This window comes from Opisthorchis viverrini, assembly GCF_000715545.1.
Source record: "Opisthorchis viverrini unplaced genomic scaffold opera_v5_81, whole genome shotgun sequence".
NCBI classification, from domain to species: Eukaryota; Metazoa; Platyhelminthes; class Trematoda; order Opisthorchiida; family Opisthorchiidae; genus Opisthorchis; species Opisthorchis viverrini.
The window spans coordinates 1,445,267-1,467,385 of NW_008751736.1; the positions used below are offsets into that span (position 1 = coordinate 1,445,267).

A 22,119-nucleotide genomic window follows, 5' to 3' on the forward strand; every position below is an offset into this window, starting at 1 on the left:
TTCAGCAAACACACTACTTACCTGCATGGTCTGACTGTTGTGCAGCCCTTCGATGGCCGACAGCGCTTCCGAATTCGATGCGAACTTGACAAAAGCACAGCCTGTTGCAAAAGTCAGGAAAAAAACACATCACAGACGACGTTACGAGTGCGAAGCATATGTGGAACAAGCGCGTCATTAATGCGTGTTCCTAAAAGGCGACATTCATTTGGTCCTGAACGTGTTGGGGATCAGTTCCTGGAAGAAGCGAGGACGATGATGGACAAACAAAAACTACCCAAATACAGAGCATTGACCTAGCGATCACAGAAAAATGGTCTCCTCTGGTCAGTGACTTACTGTGGTCTGGTTCAAAAAGGGGGAAACATTGAACCGCCCATCGAGTTAGATAGGATGCTAAGCAACCACGCATTGCGCGGATTAATGAGATGGATTTAAGACAAAATCAGAGTGCACCGTTTTGTACACGGACTTGTGTAAAACGGAGCTACAAATCACAGTTCAGCCGAAACCAACCAATGGCTTATTGATGCATGTAAGCAAATCACTGTCACGCTCTGATGACGTTGCCGACCGAAGCAACTTCCTCTGTTAATTTCGGTTTCGCAAAGTGGAATGTGTCTGGTTACACTCCCCGCCGAAAGTCTAATTCGGAGGTCGTAAGAAGACGATTGACACTGATTTGTGGCTCAAAAGGAAAAGTGGAGAAAATCAGGTTGACGGAAATCCGGAGACTGCGCCTACCTGATAAGCCCCAAGAAGGGCGAAACCGGTCGTGGGCTATTTCAAATATCGTAGCGACTGAAACATGAGGCGGCCTGGTGTAGCACATTTAGTTGCCTGAGAAAATCATAAACGAGAGATTCAGCAGGGTTCCAGGTGAGTCTCTCGAAAGAACCAAATTAGTTTGCAAATGAGTGTATATTCGCTAAGTTCGTGCAATTTGGTTTCAAGTAGAACATAAGGTTGACGGAAACCCGGGGACTGCGTCTACCTGATGAGCCCCAAGAAGGGTGAAACCGCTCGTGGGCTATCGATGGATATTCAGCAACCTTATGAATAGTACATTACAAAGATTGTAAGGTTGTTCCCAGAATTAAGCGATTCTGAATCACCGTTGATGGGATGGGGTCGATGAGATCCCCACAAAATCGTCTCGTTACTGGTTGTGTAGGACAATAGTAGGACAAGTTTCAGCCCTACGGCAGCCGGACCAATAAAAATCTGAAGTAGTCAGACAGTATCTGAAAAAATGACCACTCGCAGTACAGCACCATTATTGTCGAGGTGTACGCCTGCATTGTGTGGTTTGTGGTGTGGTCAACAGAACCCAACACCGCAGATTTGGACAATATTGGCTCTGTACATTCTCACAGACATTGACGAAGCTCCCACAGACGCAGACGGCTCAGCGGAGAAAGCACGAAACCACCGACCGGAAGGTACACACAAACCTCGATTTTTCGATTTTTCTGGGGTTTCGTAACCTGGAAATACCTCAGCTCTAGTGCGCAGCAGCTATGCACTGGGAAAGAGTCAGCCGAAAGTTTCGATTCGACTCAATTCGGCAGGACTAACATGATTTGTGTCCGCACTGCATTCAGCCAGTATCTCATAGATAATCGATAATCATTCAGCTGTAAGACCCTTTCGGTGCCTAGCTGCCATACCACCCAAAGGGGGCATGAGGGCTGGGATACTGTCAGGTTGCCCAAGTCTAGACAGGGGAAGTCAAAAGGCAGAGGTCGGGCTCGAACCACGGACCTTCCGGTCAGTAAATTGGCGCTGTATCCACTTGAGCTATCTCATAAACGAGCTGACTTCTGAGGCCTTTGGTGATTGCTGACTTTACAGTTATTAAAGTTTAGCAAATTAAGCTTCTGGAATTTTCCGGCCTGGTAGCGGTCCACCTAATGTGAATGTCGCCAGAACTAGGGTCCCATGTGGTCACCAGGGTAGTTCCTATAAGGTCTTCCACGAAAAATTTTCGGCTGGGAATTTCTGATTAGGCGTAGGTGAATGCGGGTTTGGAAGACCGGGGCTCGCCTTTCCCTCCATCATGTATAACAGCCTTTGGTTTCGGGATGGTACACTAATAAATATCGATACTAATCGTCCAACGTCAATGCCCTTTGGGTGCATAGCTGACACGCCATCCGATGGGAGCATGAGGGCTGAAATACTGTCGAGTTGCCCAAGCCGACACAGCAGTAGTCGAGATACAGAGGTTGGGTTCGGGACATGGGCATGCGCCACTAAGTTATCCGGAGTACTGCTTTCTATTCCATCTTGGGAAATCCTAAACTGCTCGGTATGCCGAATGTCTACCGAGTGTTCAGCATGGCAGCTGTATGTCTGTCTGATTAGTGTGTTACCACTGATCAATATTGGAAACGGTCCGAAAACACTTCCCCAATCAAAACAACCGCAAAAGTACAACCAACTGGTGGTTCCGTTCGATTCCTCTGGGTAGATAATAACTTGTCTTGTGCTTCATTTCGGTCGCATCAGAAAATGGTCAACAATGATCAAATTGTTGATTCATTCGGCTTCGCCCAAACCACACTTGATGTTCACAGAGCTTGCCAAAATCCCATCCCACTTCATTCCTTGTGGCGCCAGGTCACCAACTTACCTTTTCGTGTTTTGTAAGGGCGATAGAAAGAAGAGCATGTCTACGAACAAGAATACACCTGTTACACCGAACAACAGAGCCCTCTATATGCATCTGCGTACGTGCGTGCGCGCGCACTTGAATGTACGCTGTCGTGTTTGGCTCACTTAGTCCAGTCAGACCAGACAAGGGGGCACAATCTGCTCCAAAAATCGATTTGGTCAATTATCTATTATCTATCACAGAACCGGGAACCTGAAAAGGATCGCGAAATGGAAGCTACAAGGCAGTATTGATACTTGTCCCTAATCAATTGAACTGGACACATGAAAGTTTCATAAAACGCAGAAGATTTTGACATGTGTTAAGTGACCAGCCATCGATAGTTTGTCAGAAATTGTTTCCTCTACCCGACAGTTTTCCTGCAAATACCTATGTTTGCGAATCGCAGTCAACTCCTTCTGTATCGTTGTTTGGGTAAACAGACTAACCTGGATCAGCTCGGGGTACATCCATTCGTATGACTGTACTCACTCACCTTTGCTAGCACCACTCTGATCTCGTAGCACCGTGCACTCTTCAATCGATCCGTAGGGTGCAAACAGAGTCCGTAGTTCGTCTTCCGTCTGCTGTTTGCCCAACATCCCGACAAACAATTTGCGATCCTCTGAGAAGCGGTTTTGAGGTAGATAGAGAGGGAAGTGCAGAGTGGTGTTATCATATGTCGTCTAAACGAAGTTATTCTTTAAACGCGAGTAAACAAACCATTCAGAGAAGTTCGTTTGACGGGAAATTCAATAACCATGGCCGCTCAATGTCCACTGAAAAGACGTTGCTGACTGTACGATGGAGATAAGCGGCAGGCCAGATGTCAACCAACATTTTCTAATCAATTATCACAGAGGAGCGGCATTTTCAAACAGGTGTGAACAAATCCCCTTCCTTGGCTCCGGCAGTCGGGAATTTCACCAACTCTCAGAGCTTATTCTCTACCTCCCATCTGAAGTATTCTACGCTTCTGGATGCTGTTTTGGAGGATATGCAGCAATCGTTTGGTAAGAATCAGGGAAGGGAGCGAGAAGTTACTATGAAGGACATTAAATAGGTAGCACAATTAGCAGGTCGTCTTGCAGACAAGGTGTGGTTAGTTGGCCAATCAAATTTGTATGAAGTTCGAGTGTCTAGCAAGTCACGTATGCGCTAGCGAACTGCTCTCTTCTGGGAAAAACAAAAGACCCCAAACACACACACACACTAAATCTTAATAGTTCTGGCCGTTCAACAGCCTACGGAATAACGTAGTACACACTAATTCAACAGATATACTTGACTGAAAAATCGACAGGTAATGGCAACCTTCCAAGTGGAATTTCTGTGATTTCGGTTTCTAGAGTGTTTCAACTGATAGAGCCTAATCGAACGTTTCCGTCACTCCAAACATACCCAGAATCACGCACGTAAAAAACACATACACTTCGGAGTTGGATAACTCACCAAAGCTGACGTAGGGTAAACCAAGCATGCTTTGCACACCAATGCCGCATGCTCTGTCGGCCCAGATGTAGTTAGTAAAGCTAGACTGCTGTGTGGATACATATGAATGGACCCATTGAAAGAGTATATAGAGAACCTGCTCAAACATGTAATGCGACCCGTGACAGACAGTTTAAAAGTCTTTGAAGCCTTGAAGTGTTGAGGGCTTCACCATATGTGGAAAACGAACAACACAAGCGTAAATGCGCCACCACCTAGCGACAGCTGGAAATGAACCAATCATTTGTCAACCGTCAGATCAACCAAGGATGGAACATTGGTGCGGGAAACAAAGCTGACGAAAATTCGGGGACTATGGATACGGCAGGTCGACACCACTTGTAGCTTTCTCGCTGTGGATAAGCCGAGAATTTTCAACAACTCGGTTTAGAACCAAGATCGTAGAATTTAGATTGAACTCGCCACTTATTCCCAAGGCGGAAATCGAGAATAGCATGTCATCGCCGTAGTTTGAAGTTCACACATGAAATCCACAAATTGTTTACGCGTAAACGATAATGTTGTAGACTGAGGGGAGAGACTGATTGGACTCTCGTGCTCTATAACTGATTTCGTAAACAAACCAGAGCAACCAGAAACGCACGTGACTACGGTGCAGTACATACACATATTTAACAAACAAAACGACGTGATCCGGAGCACCATTCATGTCGAACTGCCTTTGGAAACTCGGTCAGTGGATGAAATGGGCCAGGAGGAGGCAGCCTGCAATCATACAGCTATTTTGGGCAGAAATGTGGCCGTATTCCTTGAAGGGATTGTTAGTCGGATGAATCATGATTGAGGAGAACAGCAGAGCAATGAGGATTCTCAATCAAGCCAACGGTGACAAATTACAACGGCGTTTCATCTAAGAAAACGCCGCTACGAGACGCTATTAACATGATAGGTTGTCAGGAGCTCGGAATGTCTGACATCATTATGGCCGTACTGTTCAATATCGGTATCGTTGCGGCCACTGGTTCGGCCTTTCTGAAAACCATTGAGAACCTGTTTGCTCAGTGCAAGCAAAAATAATCGACAAGTGATGGCAGTGCACAAGGAATGAGATAAACTATGCATTTGTTCTTGAGTCCAACCCTCCTAGCGCTACCTTCCTGCAGCGGTCGCTCCATTACAAGATCCACAAATGAACATTTTACAAAGAGTGTACAGTCAGTCTGGACAGTGAAGGGGGCTAAATTATTCCGTATTTCCTCGTAATCCGTAAGCGGAGTCGAGATTTTTCCCAACAAAAGGAGTTGAGATAAGCGATCGGGAGTTTTGCGATCATTGACTTGGTCCAGAATACAAAGTGAATTCCGGGTCTCGAGTTGTGCGTGTGTGCGTGTGCATGTGGATGGGTGCGCGCGCGTACCTGCGTGCACGCGCAAAAACGCGGGCAAAGAGAATGTTTTTGGAAGAACGAAAAGAGAGCCTGAGTTAGTCAGGCAAACCGCCGCCCCTCATTGAATATGCGGGTTTGGTTAGCAGAGCGTCGCTGTGTGGACAAGACCAACGTCAAACATGTAAACACACAGACACACACACACACGTGCTCCGACACAGAAACGCCAAGACCGTCGGTCGGGCAGTCGGCCCATCGCCAACAACGCAGGTGGCGACTTTAAGGCCACATCCATCGGAACAAAGAGGGACACAACAGATGGAGCGTGGGGAACAAAGAACATGCGTCAGGTCGTGTGCGAACCGGCCAGATCTGTCCGAAGGACTGTGTTCAGGGAACATACTGAATGTGTGCTGAGAGGACAAACATTTGGGAGGATCGTAAAGCAAGTCATCTATGCCGAATCCCAGCGCTTACACAAAATAGACCAACTGTCATAACCCGCGTCTCCACCAGGCAACCAGATTCACATGAATGCAACTACAAACCGCATCGCTCAAATGGTCACCACAAATTCGAAGCAATCAATCCAGTTCATTTTATCAGCTATACACCACGTACCATAGGTACATTGATTCAAGCTGCTACAGTTTCGATCACCGGGAAACGGGAGTGTGGGACAGCCGAGCCTTGGTTAGTTCGGAAACTTGGTAGCTATGCGTTGAAGGCGATGGGTTTAATACACGAGCGCCATTGAGTCATTTCTGCTAATGTCATGAGTTGAGCCTAAGGTCCCAACACAGGGAGGCGGCAGCTGACAACTCGACTCAGTTTACTAGTTAGCGTTTTCCTACTTCGTTGCCGGCTCACACACTGTCTACCTCTCGGGTGCTTCCACTTAGCACAGGGCTGGGCGAAAAGATGTCTGCGAGGCAGACGGTTTTCTGGAATGCGGAGTACATATCCTAACCAGCGTAACCTATGAAGCATGAGTAATTCATCCGTCGCAGGAGAGTTCCATCTTCTTCCTAAGACCAGCTGGCGTACCCACCAGAGCTAACACCCAAGTTCAAACACTGACATCTTCCATATGTCCTCTGCGCGTAGGGGCCACTTTTCTGGTCCATAAAGCAGTATAGGTCGCATCACTGCAGTGTAAGCTCTGCCCTTGACGTCTCGTCGGCGCCATAGGTGTCGGAGATTGGGAAAAGCTGCCCTGGCCTTTCCGACTCGAGAAGTAATCTCATCTCCAGCCAGTCCACTGGAACGTATACAACTCCCCACTTAAAAAATTTATCTACCATGTCGATTGGCTCACCTGCAAGCATGAGGTGTGCGTTTAGTCCCATCCAGTCTTGTATCAACACTTTACACTTTGTAGTGCGAAACGCACGCCAAACTGCGCGGCAGTTATCTAGGTAATTTGAAAGGAAGGATCTGAACCAAGGAGTGCAATATCGTCCGCACATTCAATGTCTGTGAGGAAACGTCTCGGGAGCATTTCGACTCTCAAGATTTCAGAGACACAGTTGAAGAGAGAATGTGAGGGGACAGCATTGTCTTACACAACTGGACGTGATGAATTCAGGTGAAAGCTTGTCGTATGCTCTACGTGTCCCTAGGAGTTCGCAAGCAGTGCTCTCATAAGAGATATAAATTTGGAATGGACACCTTTGATCACCAGACACTGCCAAATTAGAAGCGACGACCAAGAAAGTATATGAGACGACCCAATGACCATTACCAAGCCGCCTAGAGTTGAGTCCAACCACATCGACCCATTAAAGTGTAATATTCAACTACAATAATGCTGCAGACGAGTACTTTGTTTCCAGATCAAGCAGAATCGTTACGATAGTAATAAATTTGGGAATGTAACAGATTGTTCTCAAAGTAGAGAGGAGTTGTTAGATGCTAGAATGGAAGTCCACGTGCGTTTCTCTTTTCAGGGAGGTCACGTGATCAGGGTGAATGTAAGGTCAGGCCTAGTCTGGGGTTAGTTTGGCAGGATATCGAAGATCAGCAGTAAATGTGCGGTAAAAATGGTTTACTGTCCAGCCGTTCGGAAACGCTTTCCGAATGCCACACTGATGATCACTCCGGCTCTCACATGCTCTCAAAACCCGTCGAGAAACACAGTCACGAGGTCAAAGGTCATTCCCAAACTCCGGTCAAGCTTGTCCGGAACAGGGTGACAAAAGGTTTTACTCACACGCTGTGTGCGACTGCCAAATTACAAACGAGTTGAGCAATCTATCACACAGAATGGGGTCATCTATGGAAGGCGCGAGGTTTACACTCGGTGCTCACACTTGAAAACCGCTAAACAATTATTCTCGGATCGATCTTGGCTTTCCGAGCTGTTCTGCCGGGTACCGTCAGTATTGAAACAGGTCCCGAAAACGTCTAATTCAGTGCAGTGACCGGTCACCATAATTCCAATTTTATTGACAATAAGGGGCAACTGTTACGTTGATGAACATTTCTTTAAATATCACTTAACATTTCGTTTTTCGTTCTGTACGTCTTCATTCTTTCTGCGATCCAGGGGGAACGGCGGTTGCCTATTTGTGTCCAAAACAATTTACTAAACGTGCAACTCCAGCGGCATAGAACTGAAGCTGTCGAGAAGATGAACGCACTGCGGATGACGCAAAAGTAATCATCGTCTTATGAGGTACAAAGCGCCTGTGGCGCTGCACATGCCATCAAGAAAAGTTCCAGGAACTTTCAGCTGTAACATTCTTTCAGTGCATAGCTGCCATGCCACCCGAATGAAGCACAAAGGCTAAGATACTGCGAGGTTTCCCCAGGCCTGAACAAAAACAGTCGAGATGGGGTTCGAATCACGGACCTCCCAGTTAGTAGGTTCGCGCCCTAATCACTGATCCATCAGGAGCTCAAATACTTCTTGAGAAGCTGACAGCCAAAAGCGGAAGATACTTCTCCGGGTATTCCAGACAACCACGAACCTCAGCTGGAGGTTTTACACAATGTTTTTGGAGATCGAAAAAGGGAATCATTCAGCTGAAACAGACTTTTGGTGCCCAGCTGCCATGCTATCTAAAGGAAGCACGAGGGCTGGGATACTGCCAGGTTGCCCAAGCCTAGACAGGGGAAGTCGAGAGGCAGAAGTCGGGTTCAAAACACGGGCCTTCCGGTCAGTAAATTAGCGCTCCAACCACTGAGCCCCCAGTTTGTGGAAAGAAGCAGCATTTTCACTTTCACTATTCCTGCAGCTTTTGTCTGCCTCGAAAAAAAGCATCACTGCAAAGACTAGGACGCAGTATACAGGCGACACTCTTGGACATGCTCTGGGTAACTAATGCCTGGAAATTCTATTGTATTCTATCGCTTCTTTCACAGGCGCTTCCGCTGACGATTTTACAAATCAGTGCCAGCGCCTGGGAACGATGCACAGCCCAAGACGTGCAAAAACTAATGCCGATTCTACGGAATCCCGTCTGGTGTAGCCTGTCCTCGTAAAAAACAATGTCAGTGCAATGTTTGTGCGGCTCCTTTTCAGGTTAAAAGATCTGCATGTTTCTCAATGCCATCCAGTTGTCGAAAGTGCTGCATTTTGTTCGTTCAGAAAACTTCCTTTCGGATGTGTGAGTAATTGGGCGCAGGAAACGCCTATGTTCTTCAAACGAGTGCAAGCATAGCTCATCAAATCAACCGGATGGTTTGGGAGACTGTATGTACGACGAAAGCCCTCATTTCCGCTCGGATATGGAACTATGTACAGGCATTGAACATCTTTTTTCGCTTATTTCCTATGTTTTGTGTACCTGTTTACATTCATTTCGGTCTCACGAACATCGATCCATTTCTGGAAGCACCTATTCTGATGAGGCTGGCTCATTTCGAAAGAATCGCGAAGGATGAAGCGGGTTGAAGAACTAGACGGAAGCCGCCGAGATGTCAGTATTGAATTCGAAAAACGGACCTACCAGTCAGTAAGTTCGTGCCTCAACAACTATCGGCCTCAGCAGTCATAAATTATGAGTTTTTTTGTTCCACAAACCAGAATACGTCAGTCACTGGCAATTTTAACTCCTCGTCTTACACGACAGTTTCCTCTCATGCAGCGGTGAATTTGACGAATAATTCCGCTAAAATAATCACCTGATATTTAGCCGTTTCATGCGTATATTTCTCCTCACGCTTCAACTACTGCAGATGGATTTACACTTTGAGTAAAGTTTATCCCAGGGCAATCTTCATTCCCCTGAAATAAAGAGGTACCCTGTCTGTCTGTCTGTGTTTGCAACATTCGTTTTTCCTTCACAAAGGCAAATTTTATATTTCATGTGATCAAAAAGCAACTTGCAGACTAATTGAAACCCAGCTCTGGACACTAAAGAGACAACAAAGTTCATGCCCATTGAACTAGTGGTAAGTAGTAGCACAACTTTGGAGTTGTGAAACTCAAAGCACACCGCAACTGTACTCACTATTGGTCCCCAATGACCGAAATAGAATGTTAACGTTAGAGAATACGTATTTGCCAGGATCTGCAGAACGCTTTGCACCCCGTGGATAATCCGCAAAACATTTTTGAACTCAACGAGACCTAAAATTATCCAACATACCACACAGCCTTCCCCATTTTCTTATTTTCAGCGTGACTGATGGGATCAGGAGATATTTTCATGTTAGCCAGCCAGTCACGTGAGAGTTTATCGATTGATCAGAACCGCCGGGAGTATTAATCGACTGAAAGATGTGGGGCACAAAAGCAGTCATGCGCAAAGATAGATCATTTTTGCTTAGTAAGGATACCATGCATCTATCTAGGCGATGGAGGATACTCAGGAACACTGTGTGCATCGGTTGGTTGAGACAAACAGGATGCCGTGAAAAAAATAATGGAAAAACGAAAAAAAAATAAAAGATGGGAAAGGGATCAGTCTTAACTTATCGCAAGCATTCTGAAGTACCTACCTACCTAAAATCGATCAATCGGAAGAAGTTGACAGCGCGAATGCTACCGATATCTGCCGCAAGTTGCTACATGCAAAATCTCCAAACAAGCACGGGATAGACAGATGGACCCCACACTGAAAGGTGGACGGTACCATCGCCATATGTGCGCTTCGGAAGCACCTTCAAACCCTTTCGCCAAGTTACTCATCATCCATCCCGCAGATTGCGCCATTCTGGAGGTACGCAAAACAACACTCGTTTCGTTAGATGGTGGTGCGACATACCTAACACATGGCTGAGCTATCGCAGGTGAAATTGCTGGGGTTTCCGCGACCCACGTACCTGCTGCACCACCAAACACCTGTTTTCTCATTAGGTGGGTTCGAATTCGTCGACGAAGCTTCTGGAAAATCAGTTGTCATAAGGCCTGAAGAGATCTCAGCTTATCCAGCCACAGAGAACAAGTCACGCGAAGATACAATACAGTCTTCATGGCTAAAGACCCTGTATGACTGTCTTACTGATGCGGTGCTACCTGCTGAGGCTTTGCATATAAAAAAACTGCGAGGATGGACAGTCTCGAGTTTCGTTGAGCCGAGAAGATTCTCTCAAGAGGGAACACAAGCCTTGATTTTTCTGACTAACATCTTACTGCTTGTTTGTCTAACATGCTTACTCCCTGTTGAGTGTTCTCCAAGCGAGAAAATTTCCAGCGCAATCTAGAACCGAAGAACTACGTAGCCATCTTATTTTTCCGGGAGCACAGACCACGGTGAAAGTGAATACTGGACGGTGCTTTCCCAATCCAACGAAGGAGGGCGAGATGCCCAACGTGGTTAGAGCGCGAATTTACTGACCAGAAGGTCCGTGGTTCGAACCCGACCTCTGTCTCTCGACTTCCCCCGTTCTAGGCTTGGGCAACCTGATCCCAGCCCTCGTGCAACCTTCGGTTGGCATGGCGGTTAGACACCAAAAGGGTGCTACAACTGACCGATTTCATTTATTCAACCCAACAAAGAAGCACCCCTCGATTCCAACTACACCGAAATGGGCACAACCATTCTACGGTCTCCCTGAATCTGTAACTGCTGGGAGGGAAAGTATTTGTTCAATACACAAGGAAAACGGTGATAATGGTTTCTATAAATGAGTGGTCCCATCCTAACTGTTCCAGTTGACGGCCAGGCCTACTCAGTCGTAGCCAGACGAAGGAGGTTCTCCTGGTATCTTCCGTCACAACCTACCTCGACCGCTATACGGGCTATCGTAGAGCACAACCATGCTGTCACCCAGTTAGTTACCGCTCTATAGAATACAGGGACCTAAGCACGAAAATCGCCAATATCAGCGGAAAACAGCGTCAATCTTACGCCGCCGTAAACGAACAAATGCCATACTTGGGAAGCGATTCTAGCGTCCATGCTTTTGTTTTCTAGAGGCATTTATCGCGATTACTTGTGATATTGATTGGTGGAATTAGGACTAGACGACTAGCGGCCATGCGCGAAGAACACATATTTACCCGGTCTGGACACCACATACATTCAGAATGACGAGTTAACAATGCTGATTTATGCTGGGAATGCGGCGAATCAGAGATCAAAGGGATTGGAAAAAAATCAACTTGCACTGGGTGGAAAGGCTTAAACGGCATTAGTAAAACAAACAATAGAAAGGAAGAGATAAAGGGTCTTTTGAAATACATGGGTCAAGACCATTCGGTATACCATTGCATTTTTAGCGCTATGGATAACGGGACTAGCAGCAACTACCTGAACCCTGGTATGCATTCCTAATTTCCATATTCACAATAATAAACAAATAATCCTTCTATTGTGGCATCCTTTCGGTGCTTAACTGTCATGTCACCCGAAGGTTGCACGAGGGCTAGGATACTGCCAGGTTGTTCAAGACTAGACAGAAATCGAGCGGCAGAGGTTGGGTTCGAACCACGGACCTTCCGGTAAGTAAATTCGCGCTCTAACCACTTGAGCCATCCGTATACATCACCACCATCGAGCGCGATTCTTCTGACCAGAAGGTACTCGGTTCGAACCCAACTCTGACTTTTCGATTGATTTTGTCTAGGCTTCGGCAAATTGTCAGTGGTATCTCGATCCTCGGGCTTCCTTCGGTTGCACGGTACCGAAGGGATGTCACAGTTGAACATTCAGTTATTTACCTTTGCACCCTCGTCTTGTTTACTGACTACGGCATGTCTTTGTTCTGCAGTCTATTTGTACCCATTAGCAGCTTGATCAGGTGATTATGCAACCGACCGTTTGAAATGGCGCCTAACGGTCTAGAGGAAATATATTCGTTGGACATTGCAATCAACATCCTTTGACTTTTTGTGGAATGGGGATATCAAACACTGTGATAAGAGCATGCACGCCTAAATAACTTGGGCAAACCCTGTATGGGCGCCATAAGAATTGACTGTGATACACGCCTGTAAAATGCTCCACGGATCAACCACCGTAATATTTCAACCAATCATTGTTCAGATAACTCACCAATGCTAAAACCGAGGGCACTATCACTTCGGGAACCGTTTGGGGTCAGCTGCCTCGAATGCGATTTAGTGGTGGATGCCGGGGCGGAATGTCGATCCACGAGAGGCGTGGAAGCCGGGGAAATGGAATGAAAGCCATATGTTGTGAAATCACTTGAAATTTTGGGATTGTTCGAACTCGGTCTACGAAGTTCCAAAAGACCACCATTGGGGGTTTCGGTGAGCACTAGACCGAGGTCTGTCATAGCAGCAGCAGTGGTTGATTTCCGATCGGGTAGAGCAGACAGGTGATGACTAGTGCTATCCAGTGCCATCATCATCATATTGCGGAGTCGAGTGGTTGCGCACCCTGATTATGCGACCACGCGGCACAAAGTAGGTGAGGAAACGGTGAAATCCCTTTCTGATGCTAGGCAGCCCGCTTTCACAATGACTGACGCTAAACTGTGGTCGGTTCCACACGCATGCGCGCCAGCAGTCAAAGATGCATCAAGACAGGGCAGGTCGAGGCACAGAGCCGCGCCGGATGTGTGAACACACGTTATGACGCACGCACACACGAACGCACACGGTTGTATACAAGTCAGGCAATGGTGGTGTTCTGCATGTGGACCATGTTCATGTGCGAACGCAGGAAACACACACATTCTCCAGTTCATGTGCGTGTGTAACGCTGACCATGAATCCGATGTCCAATAGCCTGTAACGTAACCTCACAACCACCCCTTACCAGAGCCGTGAAAAAGTCGACTGGCTCAAGCACAGGAATACGAGACAGGCGCATAAACACACACACGAAGAGCATGTTTTCGATCATCATGTGCACATGTGCGAGCATGTACGGCCGACCAAAGTCTGGTCATGCCATAGGCCAGGCTGAGCTCACAAAACAGCAATCTGATTGGCTAATTCCTGAAGCGTCTTTGAGGGATGCTATAGCAACGCGAATTCCGGCTTCAGTGCCTGCCTGGGATGTTCGAGAAATTGGGAGCGAGTTTGAGGCGATCGGGCGCTACCTGACCGGATAGCGCGGGAAGCAATAGCAGATCGAATACTTCCTTTATGGCTTTTTTGGTGGGAGGAATGAGATCTGCCAACCGAATAGAGAATGGCAGGTGAATGGTATTGGAGCAACGCAGCACCCTGTCCTCTCAGAAAGAATGATAAAGCCTCTTTTCGTAGATTACTCAGATATTTGTCAGTCGGCACCTGAAACCCAGTCCGAAAGTGTATTTCCTCGATATGTCTCGAGTTTGCTGGAGATTTTGGGACATTGGATCCCCTTAGTCAAGTTCGTTAGAACAGCACGAAAACACGAATCGCAAGATGCTAACATTTCAATTTAGTTTCGTCCAGCTCGTAGGCAAAGCATTCTGCATGTATGAGTGGAAGGTATAGTAACTAAGATCGAAGTTACCAAGCGTCACGTGATGCCCTACGGAAAAAGTTGGTGCAGTGTCAGTTCCATAGTAAGCAGGTCTTTCCTTGTGTTTAGTTTTGGCTAGTGTTTTGTTTAGCAGTGCTCCCCAAACGCCAGCAACTTCGGGTTCGTAAAGTAGAGTTCGCGCTGTAGGTTGAGCCAATCTCTCTAGAGTAAACTAGAAGCATTGTGTAGGTCGTAACCGATAGCCGGTAGGACGCAGATACGAGAATCTCGGAGATTCGTGAAGTGGCCAAAAGGGATGAACTCAGCCGAATAGCTCACTTCATGAATTTTGTGGTGGCTGTGAGTTGCATGCTGTAAATTCGCTCGAACATTTGTCTTGGGTGATGTTCAAGTAACCTTTGACTTTCCCCTCAGACCATTTGATGGAAATATCCTGGTAGCCGTCAGACTCACCTATTGATCTCACTAGCCACCTACTGAGTCCTGATAAGGGTTTCGGGGAACTCGGCTTCGGCTCATGACATATGCAAAAGTTACGAAGCAAGGGCATACTCTCTAACACTGCAACGCAGGCAATATGAGGAGCTAAGGCTTTTAGTTTTTTACTGGCCATCTGGCGTTCTCGTGAAGTTAGCTAGACGGGTCACTGGGACACGAACTCACTTCGCTGGCGCCGAGTTCATATTCTGGGATTAATCGATCACGGTTATCTGCCGGTCAGTAAGGCACCCACTTGTTGTTCGAGTTCCAGCCACCGGAAGACTTTGTATTTCTCGTTTTTTTACTCCATTCCTATTCACGTCCAACTTTACTCAGGGCAGCGTCAATCAATCTGGTAGCTTCGTGGCAACGGTTTATCAGCCATTTTTAGCTAAACTTTAAGAAATTTCCCAACAATAAAACTATGGGTACCTGATCGAAAACTGTTATAAATATTCGAGGGGATTTTTTTGATCCTGTACCGATAAAGATGAAGAATCTGATATGATCAACTTACTTCGTTGAGGTTTCAGTTGTTTGTGACGTCTGGTCACCGTGGTAACCACCCTGTCTAACTTGACTGCCTAGTGAGCTTTAAAGTGCCGTTGATGTGAACGTGGTAGATAGCATCGGAGACTATCAATTTTGACATATTCCTGAATGCAGCATCTATTCGCTGAGACCATCTTAAGCTCAAGATAACTCAGTGGTTAAAGCCAAAACTTATTGGACGGGAGGTCTGTGGTTCGAACTCTGCCCCCGCACCTTAACTGTCCCTATCCAGGATGATAGTATCTCATCCCTCATGATTCCCCCAGGTGGCACGCAGTTGGGCACCAGCCCAACATGAGGCACCAGCGCTTTCGTGGATGACATACGACACCTGTTGAATCTATCTAGCCTCCAAAAATGTACACCTATATAGAGCAGTCTTTTAATCAAGTGGTATGTCAATATGATCTCATTTGGGTAGCAAACATCCAGAAGTCAAACTTCTCTGCTTGATTACTTACTCCTTTATAAGGTTTCACATTTGCCTGTCAGATAGGAGCGACCAACCAATCTCTGCATCTCAACTGCTCGTGTCTAGACTGGAGCAATCTGGCTACATCAAATCCTTAGTTTTTCCCTCGGTTGGTTGATGTGGTTGATGTGGGCACTGAATGGGAGTCACAGCTGGACGGTTATTATTACTAGTATTGTTTACGGAGACTCCCCCTCCAAAGTCCTTTCTGTCTATTTAGCCACACAGATTCGCTAACTCTCTGGGTATGTCAGACATTGACGAAACTGCTGTAAAATGAATCAGTCAGTCCAAAACAAGAGTTTGCTTGATTCGTTCACTCTTTGGAAGATTCAAGTCGGCAAGACTTGGTACTATTGCCGGGCCAATGATCTTATTCGGCTTCCACGCAGATAAGAAGGACCAACTTCCCGATAACGGTACTCAACCGTTAAATGAGAAATTCATTACTCCTTAAACTGAACTGATATTGGTCAGCAAGCAGAGAGACGGCCAGACCTCGAACAGGTTCACAGAAGACCATGATCTTTCTAAGAAATCTTGATTACTCGTGGCTTCTAGAGAGTAACCAAGTTTCAACCAAGTTTCACCCTCTATTTATCGTATGATTGTATTCGTTTCACTTTCAAGGTTGCCTCATCGGGAGCACAACTGATCCACAGACCGAAGATCACATGAATTGCCAACAGACTCCAGCCTCTCTGGTAGAAAATCATCCTAGGGTGAGCACACAGTTCGTCGTTGTGGGACCTATTTTCCCTCGGGAAGAGCAGAAATGAGAGGTAGGGGCTGAATTATGGACGTGGCCTAAAAATTATTGGGCGTACGCATACAACCACGCCTTTCCGGTGACCTGGTAAACACTCCAGTGGTTGAACCTACACGGATGACCTTAAATTCGATGCATAAACGACTAGTTTAACCATGTGGTTAAACTGAATGCGTGGGGTTTTTCATTAGATTTCAAACTTAGAAGACTGTGCAAATCATCTCCGCTGGGTTCGTTCAGACACAGGGAATTCTAGCGTCAGTAACCGTTACGGAGTGACTACTCTTCCCTCCAGCACTGCTACTATGAAATTCAGTTTTCCGGTGGTGGAGCTTCTGTCTCCCTATTTTTCAGTTTGTTGTCGACAGCGATCGATGCAAAAAAGGAAGTTGTTCCTCAGTGAGCACACACTTCTCACTGATGTGTGACAGATCGAATGAAGGAAGCATGAGGGCTGAGATACTACTAGGTTGCCCAAGCACAGACAAATGGAGTCGAAATGTGGGGGGTTGGATTCGGACCACAGAACCTCCAATCAATAAGTTCATGTCTTGACGACGAAGCTATCTCAATAAGTAACAGCACTAGTATATGGTTGCGATAGGTTATCGTATCTTGTCATTGTCACTGGTGCACAGAAAATTGCATTTCATCACAACACCGTCCCTGCGTACTGTCTGTTAGATTTCCGTTATCGGTATTATCATCCCTCAAGGTTTATGCGTATTTATATTCGACATACGAACAACGTCTCTTGTCAGATTTCGTCATTCTGTTCGTTTACGTAACTCGTTTCGGTCCAATTTTCAACTCGAGCTCATCAATCTTCGTGTTATGTCTACTTGAGTTCGCTAGGTTATCTTCCGCAACTTTGCTTCACTGGACACACAAGGAACAGTTCGGAGACCTGACATGTAAATTTGGGCTTTAAACGGATTTGACAACTCTGCTTCCACTTCCATAATGGGGTCCCCGTAACCCGGCCCGTGCTTGGTTAAAGACGTTGCAAGAAATGGTGTTTAACCGATGTCAGCGGCGCTCGTGGTGTCAGTTTATTTCCAGATTGTCTGGTTGAGCGCTTGTATGTGTGGGCACCTCAGAATGCCTGACATTGGGCAGCACTTGGTTCCCTGGGCCACTCTTTCTCTCTTCTTTCCACTCTAGTGCTCTAAAAATAGACGAACCGTAAGGTTGTACGGCAATGGAGCATCAGTATCAACACTGACGTTCCTGGCTCTGATGATGATGATGATTCCGTGATACGCAAGCTTAGAAACTACTAGAAAACTACGAAATGTTCAGGCAAGGGAGAGCAGACGTTTACGATGCAGTCCATGTTGACAGAAAACGTCTGGAATCTGTCCGGCCAATGTAATGTGGATCAGTGCTTTCCTACCAGAGATGTGATCTTAACAGGAATATGGTTCAGAGGTTGCGGACGCAAGCATCTACATTTTTCCTCTCCGTTTGAAGCACGCAGTACATCTTAGTCGTTTTGCATCAATGGTGTTAGTACTACTCTCAAGGTAAAACGAAGCTCTCCAATGCAAATACTGGGAACGAGTGAACTGTCCTTATTTTACCAGACAGAGAGTTTCAGTCGAGCATGGGGAAACCATTTGGGTGTGGCTTGTGAACCAACTTAGCTCGATTCCGGGACCTGAAGGATGCCAGACACTGGACCCCTCAAGCACCAAGAAGAAGGACTGGAAGGCACAGTCATCATCTTCATCAACAGCATGACATCAATGTTCAACGCCGGTGCTTCGCCGCCGTAGAAGATTTATTTCGAGATACCTGAGGATGTCGGCGCTATGTGACGATCAACGCTACACGCAAAACCGATGCAAGACGAACGGAGTCATCAGTCCTAAGTGCTTGACCCACAAAAGAAGAGTTAATAAGTGCGTGGGGATAGAGGGAAGAAAAAGTATGTGAAAGAGGACGAAAGGCATCAGTAGGAGCCTGCTTTCACTCGCTGCTGTCTGCAGCGAGCAAGGCGACCCAGCTAATGGCACCACGCGACGGCTGATATGGCAAGAGTTTATTGTTAGACGTAGGTATCATGGTTGTACGTGGGCTGGGATACTGTCAGGACGCCCACACCTAGACAGGAGGACGATTAGGGTCCTCATCCAAGGCCCCTGGCTCAAAAGCCTAACCGCAAGGTAGTGCTGTTTGGTGGGAAATGCAAATGCATTACCATTTCCACGGAACAAGTCGGTACATGCCCCCAACCTCAACCTGGTGGACCAGGAGACTGTGTTTGTCTGACCTCTAACCATGGACCAATCTGGTATGAGAGACTCTGTGTGTGTCGCGGGGACATCCCCCCCAGTACAGCTCCACGGGTCGCTTAGGTGACGGCCAGCCTCTTCATCACGGCAGTCTATTCGTGACGGAACCGTTCAGCTGTAACACCCTTTCGGTGCCTAGCCACCATGCCGCCCGAAGAAAGTACGAGGACTGGAATACTGCCAGGTTGCCCGAGCCTGAACAGAAGAAGTCGAGATACATAGGCCGGGTTCGAACCACGGACGTTCCGATCACCAAATATTTGCCCTAAACACTGAGCCATCTTACCACAGTCCAAGAATGTCCACTACAAGCAAACCCTTCGTAAAGTAGGTGTCACACAGCCAGCAGGACTCACATCGATAAATGCAACGAGCCAGCGGAATCGATTCCTTAGGTGGCCAGGTGCAACATTTGAACAGATCCAGTCAACAAGGGTATTCTAGAGTGCACACCATCCACCATTCACAACTGTCGTTCTTTCAGATGTTTCAATTCCTTCATGTTTTTCAATCCGTTATGCTCTCACAATTCATTTTAAACAAGATTTACTTCTAATTTGTTTTTTTCGAGAGACTCACCTGGAACCCAGCTGAATCTCTTGTTTGTGATGTTTCTAGGCAGATGATAAGTTGGTGTCCGGATTTCGCCTGATCGCTGGAATCCTGTCAAACTACGAAGTAGCAGATCACGGATTCAAAACTCCCCGCTGGATTTACGTGAGTTGCACACACAGCTTTTGATTCCTTATGGAAACGAGACAGCTGTACCGCGCTCTTAGTCTTTTCAGCATAGATTGGTTTCAATAAGAGGAGGAAATCTCAAGTGAAAATCAAGTCTCCTCACATTACTGACTACCTGGTCACTGCTGGTAATCCCACAAACTCCTCAAGAATAAAACGCTACCGAAAAAAATGGGCATGCAGGTCTCAGAATGTAAGCACAGCTTGATCTCAGGAAAGCTGTTCTGACCGACCAGCAGTTACCGCGCCTGGATGCTCCCCAAACGAAGGACCACGATCTTTGTGTTTGACGGCGGATGTTGTATCGAACAGCAGCGAACTAGGTTCGCTCAACCTGCTCGTGTGATTTCCGCCCTACTCTTGAGGCAGGATCTGTGTGGACTGTCTAGCCATGGAGTGCTGAGGCACAGAGTTGACGCCACTTTAAGTAATGATGACGGAAACCCGGGGACTGCGCCCCAAAAAGGGCGAAACCGGTCGTGGGCTGTCGACGGATTTTCAGCAGCCTTATGAGTAGATATACCTTATGAGATATACCTTATAAGATACACCTTATGAGTAGATATGCATGTATGTGGGCTGTTCGAATATCGTAGCGACTGAAACACGAGGCGGCCTGGTACAGCACATTCAGTTGACTGAGAACATCATAAACGAGAGATTCAGCAGGGTTCCAGGTGAGTCTCTCGAAAGAACCAAATTAGTTTGCAAATTAGTGTATAATCGCGAATTTCGTGTAACTTGGTTTCAAGTAGAACATAAGGTTGACGGAAACCCGGGGACTGCGCCTACCTGATGAACCCTAAGAAGGGCGAAACCGGTCGTGGGCTGTCAACAGATTTTCAGCAACCTTGTGAGTAGTACATTACAAAGACAGATTTAATTCTGTATAGACGTCGTACACTACTAATAAAGTTGCTGAAAATTCCTCAAAAGCCCACGATCGGTTTCGACCTCTTTGGCATAGTATTATTAAGTGTAAATTCTGAATTCTCCACCATGCCCACAGCCGGTTGCCGCAACGAACTGAAAATAATCAAAACTGCTTGTACACTCATCTGCATACCAATTTGGTTTTGACGGAAGACTCACCTGGAACTCAGCTGAATCTCTCGTTTGTGCTGTTCTTAAGAAACTGAATGTGCTGCATCGGTCCGCCTCATGTTTCGGTTGGTGCGATAAGAACACCACCAACGAGAATTTCCGCTAGGGAGTTTCTCGTCAAAACCAAAATGATATACAAATGAGTAGCACATTTGTAGACCTATTTCTGTTAGTTCAAAAACTTCAGCTACTTTTTGCTTATTATTCAAGGTTTCTTGATTATCACTTGACACTGGCTGCTTTGTGTAAAGAGTCATGTGATTTCCACTTGGTTTTCTCCGTTATAACCCTTCGGCCGCTGTTGTTGTTTTCATGGAACTTGAGGAAAGGAGAGTCATGACAGGAAAACTTTTATTATTCAAGGAGTGCATTGATTTGTTTCTGGCCCATGTCAGCACACGAGTTAGTTGATTTAAATTAAATTCAAGCTTCCCAGCTACCCATTACAGGGGTCCGATTGTTCGTAGAACGTGACTGGTTGATTCTCGAGGAGGTCCACACTACGCGGTAAACTGATTTTGCCCGTGGTAAACAGAGGTGGACTTTAGTCCATTTTACTCTATGAACGTGTGTGTCATTTTTATGCACTTCGCATGTTCAACTACAGCTGCTTTGTTAAGTGTGACTGAGTAGAGCTCCATACAACTAAAATGGTCTTGCCTCGTAGGAGTGGGCCATCTTTCTCAGACAGACGTACGTGAACCTCGGTCACACTAGCTTTGGCAGTCAGGGTTCCTAAGTCCCCCAAATACGATTGCTTTCACGTCGGTAACAACAGGCAGCTTAAGGTTATTTTGTTCACCTTTTTCAGTGTTACCTACAGCAACTGATGTACTGACTAATTAACCAATGTTGATTGACTGGTTCCTTGAAGACCACTCATAATTTTGTCGACACTTCTCCGACAACCGTCGTCCTTCGACTTCGGACTCATCAAGTAGGCACAGTCACCTACTACTTAAAACCGAACTGTACGAAGTTTGCGGAATATACTCATTTCCACATTAATTTGATTTTGAAGGGGGAGACACTAGTGAATCTACCCTTAACTGATGAGCCCCAAGAAAGGTGAAGTCGGTCATGAAGTGCATTCAGCAGCCTCATGAGTAGCGTGCTCCGACTAGACAGACTATTGATCTATCTCGACTACCTCCCAAACTGGAACACGAGGTGGCCTTTGTGTAGCAACTACAGTTGAACAATATTATGAAAGAGAAATTGAATTGGGATTCACTTGAGTCTCCTGTTAACACTAAATTAATTTGCTAATGAATTTGACTGGTTCCCTTTTGGTAGCTTTGCAATGGTCACTACACTTATGGGGTAAGCAACAATGCTCGAATGTCAATTATATAACTAGCGCACTATATATATATAT

The 22,119-nt window shown here is 46.3% G+C and overlaps 2 protein-coding genes across 2 annotated transcripts in view; one reads left to right on the forward strand and one right to left on the reverse strand.

Moving 5' to 3' along the window:
• The window catches only part of T265_04712 (hypothetical protein), a gene marked incomplete at both ends in the record, with an annotated part of 34,009 nt that extends 20,497 nt beyond the window's left edge, over positions 1-13,512 (reverse strand). Inside the window, 3 exons of the mRNA XM_009169516.1 lie at positions 22-101; positions 3,153-3,281; positions 12,941-13,512. Of these exons, the coding sequence (XP_009167780.1) occupies positions 22-101; positions 3,153-3,281; positions 12,941-13,262 (531 nt within the window). The remainder of the gene's footprint in view (positions 1-21; positions 102-3,152; positions 3,282-12,940) is intronic.
• A 263-nt stretch (positions 13,513-13,775) lies between these two features.
• T265_04713 (hypothetical protein) lies at positions 13,776-13,967 on the forward strand (the record flags this gene model as incomplete). The annotated part of the gene is made up of 1 exon (XM_009169517.1): positions 13,776-13,967. One exon carries the CDS (start codon positions 13,776-13,778, stop codon positions 13,965-13,967), a length of 192 nt encoding a protein of 63 aa, XP_009167781.1.
• Positions 13,968-22,119: the final 8,152 nt, after the last annotated feature.